Source organism: Bison bison, unplaced genomic scaffold, assembly GCF_000754665.1.
Source record: "Bison bison bison isolate TAMUID 2011002044 unplaced genomic scaffold, Bison_UMD1.0 scf7180017864180, whole genome shotgun sequence".
Taxonomy (NCBI): Eukaryota; Metazoa; Chordata; class Mammalia; order Artiodactyla; family Bovidae; genus Bison; species Bison bison.
The window spans coordinates 6,440,671-6,446,973 of record NW_011494752.1 but is presented as its reverse complement, the minus strand read 5'-3'; the positions used below and the strand labels follow the sequence as shown (position 1 = coordinate 6,446,973).

Below are 6,303 nucleotides of genomic sequence, written 5' to 3'. Positions count from 1 at the left end.
AGATGCACTGAAAATCGCAACACCTGCAACCAATACTATCAAGAGAATTCTTCTCTATTACAATGCTTGATCACACGTCACACAACCAATGCTTCAAAAGTTGAACAAACTGGGCTACAAAGTTTTGATTCATCCACTATATTCATCTGACCTCTCACTAACCAATTACCACTTCTTCAAGCATTTCAACAACTTTCTGCAGGGAAAATGCTTCCACAATCAGCAGGAGGCAGAAAGTGCTTTCCCAGAGTTCATTGAATTCTAAAGCATGGATTTTTACACTACACAAATAAATTTATTTCTTGTTTGCAATAATGTGTTGATTTTAATGGTTCCTATTTTGATTAATAAAGATGTGTTTGAGCTTAGTTATAATGATTTAAAATTCACAGTCCAAAACCGCAATTACTTTTGCACCAACCTAGTAGTAGATGGCACTTCAAAACGATCCTTTTTTTGATTTGTGGTCAGCTCATGAGGCACTCACTTATCGAGCTTTTTCACCTTTCCAATTTGCTTCAAATGCCAAACAATTGTAGAACAAGCCACATTGAGTTCTTGGTTAACTTCTTCATGTAGTTGTAAGAGGATCAGCTTCTATGATTGCTCTCAACTGGTCTCTGTCACCTTCTAATGGCTGGCCACTATGTTCCTCATCTTGAAGGCCTTTGCAAAATTTCTTGAACTACTACTGCACTGAACGTTCATTAGCAGTTCCTGGGCCAAATGTGTTGCTGATGTTGCAAATTGTCTCTGCTGCTTTATGACCCATTTTGAATTTGAACAAGAAAATTGCTCAAATCTGCTTTTTGTCTAACATCATTTCCATAGTTTAAAATACATATAAAAATAAACAGAAAGTAATAACTCATTAGCAAAAACATAAACCAAGAAATGAGCACTGAGATGATATGTAAGATAATTACTTTTATTCAAGAATGTACTCCAGTATCAAATGGCAAAATTCGACAATGCAAAACTGCAATTACTTTTGCACCAACCTAATAATTCCTAGTTATTTTGAATATTTACAACTTTCAGCTGTGCAGTGCATGGCCAATTACTTTCTAAGAACACTTATGCACAATCTGTTGCATATATTATACCCTCTGCCTATAATACCACTCTTCCATTTTCAACTTGTAAATTCCTACTAGATCCTTTAAGATTTCCACCTCTGGACTTCCACAGCACTCTATGCCAACCTCTCTCAGAGCCCACTCCACAATACATTATCATATCAGTTTACATCCTGCACTATACTGTAAGCTCCTTGAGGGCAAGAAGTGTGATTTTTCTATCATGGTATTCCAGAACATAGCATAGTACCTCAATTATAGTCACCATTTATCAATATTCCCATTGTACCAAAAGATAAAAACTTAAAGTTGAGAAATCAAGAAACATCTATACTTCAGCTCAAGTATTAGATTCAAAAATAAAGAACAGTTGCTAAAAGAGAAGGTTTCCACCTTCTTGCTTGGAAAATAATAGATGTTTTTCTCTTATTCTGCAACATGCTCATACAGCAATAACCAAATCAATGCTATTTAAGTGCTCAAAGTATTTTATATTTTCCTTCTTAATTTACTATCCCTCTTAACTGATCGTCTCGTCGGCTTTCTGTATTAATTACAACTTTCTGTCTTCCCCAGAGAATCCCAGAGCAGAGCCAGGAGGGTCAGGGATACCCTCCAAATCTAAGCCCAGATGGCCAATTGCACTACAGAACCTTCCAAAACCGAGATTCCCCATTCTCTACCACCAAAGCAAAATTCTGGGTATTTACAATTGACAGCTGGTCAACTGTTTCTATTTATTAACTGTACCTGACTATATTGTATAATTAAACATGGTTTTAGAAGTACTGGGACTTCTTTGTGGCCCAGCTTGTAAAGAATCTGCCTACAATGCAGGAGACCTGGGTTTGATCCCTGGGTTGATCAAAGATCAACCTGGAAGATCCCCTGGAGAAGGGAGAGACTATCCACTCCAGTATTCTGGCCTAGAGAATTCCATGGACTCTATAGTCCATAGGGTCACAAAGAGTCTGACATGACTGGGCAACTTTCATTTCACTTCGCTTCAAAGTACTAGGCCTCCTATAATAACAAGTTCTTCAAGAGACCACTTTAAGTCCCTAGGCCTAAACCACTTTTAGGAAGTGAAAAGATAACACTCTCATTTTACTGATTGGGAAACTGCAATCTATAAAAAATTAAATGACTCAGGACATTCATGTTTCACACATCTATTAAAGCAGACACAGTTCTTTTGGGTCTACAAATCAGACAGTTCCCCAAATGGAACCATTTTAAACACGTAATACTTCGCAGTCATTTATTCTGTATTTTACCAGATTCTGTCATCAACATTCAGACAAGGGACCAGTTTCCACATTAACCAGCACAATAATATGATGTCCAATAAGCTGTGAGGTGTGATCATGAAAAAGGAAGCTGTCTTTTACCTTGAGAACTCTGGCTTAGCCGGGCTGAAGAGCGGGTGACTCGGGCAGATCGCCGGGATGTGCCATCACTTTCTGAACTATCTGTATGCTCAAGATCTGTAGAAAAATCGGAATCTTCGGTTCCATCTGAACTACTCCCTGCATTCCTCTGTAACACCATAGATTCAGACATTAGCACAGAAACATTTACTCAGTGGGTTTGAATTAACACTGGAAATAAAACAGACTGTGATGCTGATAACACCAAGTTCAAACGTTCCTTTTATTTACTTAAATGGAACAACCGACAAATAATGCACCTTTATTAAATACAGAAGAATTCTTACTGTATTATTATAATTCTAAAACAAGTTCATTAGGTCAGTACAACAAACTTTAATAAAGTATTCTACTCAAAACAGTCTGGTTGACATAAAACATGTACTTACAGTAAGTCAAGGGTAATGAGAAAAATGTTAGTGCTAGACCCCACTGAACTTTAGAGTAGCTTTTGTTCAAAGTCTCCATGAACAGTTATTACATTTTTAAAAACCACACACTAATTCAAAATGTCATGGTCCTAAAAGAACTTAGGGAGAAAGAGAGTAACATTCTTCTTTCTTATGTTATCTACTTTTAAAGTTTCTCCATTTGAATGCCAAAAGTGCTTTAAGAAAGGGGGGAAGGGAGTGACTTGCACATAAAGACTTATAGGTAAGCATAAACAGAAGGTTGGAGAAGGCAATGGCAACCCACTCCGGTACTCTTGCCTGGAAAATCCCATGGATGGAGGAGCCTGGTGGGCTGCAGTCCATGGGGTCGCTAAGAGTCGGACACGACTGAGCGACTTCACTTTCACTTTCATGCACTGGAGAAGGAAATGGCAACCCACTCCAGTGTTCTTGCCTGGAGAATCCCAGGGAGGAGGGAGCCTGCTGGGCTGCCGTCTATGGGGTCGCACAGAATCAGACACGACTGAAGTGACTTAGCAGCAGTAGCAGTAGCAAATAGAAAGTTTTTAAAAATCACCTTTTCAATTAATAATTATTTACCAATTGTTAGCCTTCTTAGGCATGATTAGCCACAGAGATAACTTTTATCAACTGTGCTAATAAAAGTGTTAACTTTTATTAACACTATACCTTTGACTAAACCAGAAAGAGAAATACATTTGCTAAAAAAATAAAAAACAAAACCAAAAACAACACTGAAGCTTCAAATTATTGATAGAAGTTCTTTATTCAAAATCCTAAGCACTAGTTGTTTAGAATTCATAATCTTTTAGATTTTTGGAAAGGGAAAAATTTGCATGCATCTGCAAATAATACCCTTTCTGCAGCAAAATGTATAAACATTCACACTAAATGAGACACACAAAAACTGTAAATCGCCTCAGGACAGTTTATGCCACCAAATAAGCTACTAAAAAGCACACATTTTCACAAGTTCTCTGTATTTGGGAACTGCAGAAAGAGAACTGTGGGCCTATTCCAAGGCACCAGTACTACTGTTGCATTTGGTGAGCCTTAACATAAATACCACCTATCAATGTACATCACTGTAGGAGACATTAAAAAGTATAAATACTTGAAAGCCTCTGGGAAGAGAAACATTTCTGCAGAAATGAACAAAAATACAATCAACTTTCCAAATATTCCAAGGCTAATCTGCCCAGATACTGAGTGGAGGCTCCAGAGACAGTCACAGAAAATTGACAGAATAAAAGGGGCGTCTTAAAAGTCATCCAGTCCAGTTACTCAGATATTGAATCCCTGACTATCTCTGACCATCACCTTCCTGACTTGATCATGGAATCGAGTTCTTCTCTCCCGGCTTTCACTAATCTACTTCCCATCTTACTCCATAGCAGACTTAATTGCTCTCTCACTTTGCTGCCATTAAGCTTTGTCTATTATTGCCAAGTAGAGAATTTACTAGATCTTTTCAAGTTATTTACGAGTCTGTTTTCCCCATCAGACTCAGATTTCCTTAAGCCAAGGATTATGTCTAATTAATTTTTGAATCCCCAGCAGCCAGCAGGTAAAAAGCAGTCAATAAACATTTGTTGAATTGAATTAGATTTGTTCTGGAGTCCCGGCTCTGCATTGCCTAATTGAGCGGCTTGGGGTACTCCATTAAGCCTGTTTGTTTAGCTGAGAAAAGAAGGGGTGGGGGTGTCCCTAGGTGATCTCATAAACCCCATCTAATTCTAGAAAGTTTCTGATTTAACGAACTGCATTTTGTAGGCGCTGGCTAACTAAGCACACAAGGAAAAATCACAGCTTAGGAGCAACAGCTGAGAGTGAGATCCCTGGGGAGTGGGCGCTGGTTCTCCACCACCCAGTTCTCGGCTTTGTTGTGTCCCCCGCGGGGAAAGGAAGGATGCTCCAAAACTCCGCCTCTGTGAGCATCATCAGACGGAAGGGAGGGGATTCGAGTCACCCAACCGCGGTCCCGATACACCGCGCCCCCACAGGACAGACTGGCAGGCCTACCCAATCAAGAGAGGAGAGATCGTTCTCTACGGCCTTTCGGACAGCGATAGAGCCGGGCCCAGACACCGCCCCCACACGCGGGGAGGTGACCGTTGAGCCCAAATGGGCGGTGTCACCAGCCAATCAACATGTTTCTAGACGTTTCAGCGACCAATTAACGAGAAGAACGCCTCCGAGCCAGGCAAGCAGAGGGCGGGAATAGTTGCAACCATAGGCCGAGGCCAGGGTCGGGCCCACATTTTTCTGTTGGGTATGGACAGAAGAGGGTTGCTAAGCTAGATTCGGGGGAGCGGCAAGTTGGAACCCAATCATTGTAAGGCGTGGCCAACTGCGTCATGTTTCTCAAACGACTGTCTTTAGAAACCCGCCATCCCTCCCGTCCTGTTCCTCTCACCTTCCTTCGAGGCATTGCCGGCTGCTGCGGCCCGACGGTTATGATTCGGGCAGCGGCGGCAGCAGCAGGAACGGTGGCTCCGGCGGGCTCCGTGGCGGCCTCTGTAGCAGTCCCAATCCTGCGGACGATCCCAAGTGCCTCCTGCTTCTCAGCGTCTAGAGCCTTCTGCGCAGGCGCCGCGGGCTGAGGCGCTTTTTCCTCCACTTCCGGCTGGGGTTTGCGTCACTTAACTTTACGGGTCAGAGAGGATTCTGGGAGGTTCGTTCCCCTGGTGAGGCTACTGAGCGCCATTTTGGACTTGGGCAGGAAGTGGCTCCGGTGGTGGAAAGTGGGGCCAGCCATGTTTAGTTAGGGGAATGACACCCTTTGTAGGCGTGGGTAGCCATTCCTGTTTGGGGCAGAAGCCTGACAATTGAAGTTAACGGTTCTCATCTTTACCTTGGGCAAAATTTCCCTTCCTGGTCGTTTTAATTTCTGAAGTCGAGGAAGGAAAGCCCCAGAATCCATCAGGTTGTTGAGATTTAACCCCCTCGTCGCCGAATTGGCTAAAGGACGTTTCCGTTTATGGGCATAAACTCAAAGTTGGGAAGGGATATTTTGCAGAAGAAACAAGTTTAACAGCTATCCTGTGTCAAAATGGTGAGGAATGGGAGCTTGGGAAAGGAACGAAAGGGTAGTGTCCATCACCAGGAAGTTTCTTGTCTGGTAGAGGAGACATTGTCCTTGCCCTTTAGCAAACATCAAGTAGATTAATTCGTTCAATCGCAAAAGGAGACCGAACCATTCTCCAGAAGCTGTAGCTCCAAAGAAGAGCCAGTTTAGCTCTGTGGTGAGCGCCCGTCTCCTTACCCCATCCTGTGTGGGTATGAGCGCCTTGGGTGGCCCGCAGGATGAGAATGTGTGTGCATGTGTGTGCGCCAGAGCCGCAGAAGCATTGAACTTCATGAGCCCAAGTGACCTCTCGA

General features: G+C 42.3%; 1 protein-coding gene across 2 annotated transcripts in view; it reads right to left on the bottom strand.

The window, feature by feature from the left end:
* The window catches only part of KAT7 (K(lysine) acetyltransferase 7), a 34,574-nt gene extending 29,034 nt beyond the window's left edge, over positions 1-5,540 (bottom strand). The window contains exons 1-2 of one of the 2 annotated variants that reach the window (XM_010842772.1): positions 5,339-5,540; positions 2,471-2,618 (exon numbers count right to left, since the gene is read on the bottom strand). In XM_010842772.1, the coding sequence (XP_010841074.1) occupies positions 2,471-2,618; positions 5,339-5,353 (163 nt within the window). In that variant the 5' untranslated portion in view covers positions 5,354-5,540. The remainder of the gene's footprint in view (positions 1-2,470; positions 2,619-5,338) is intronic. The other variant, XM_010842770.1, reaches the window with a different exon arrangement.
* Positions 5,541-6,303: the final 763 nt, after the last annotated feature.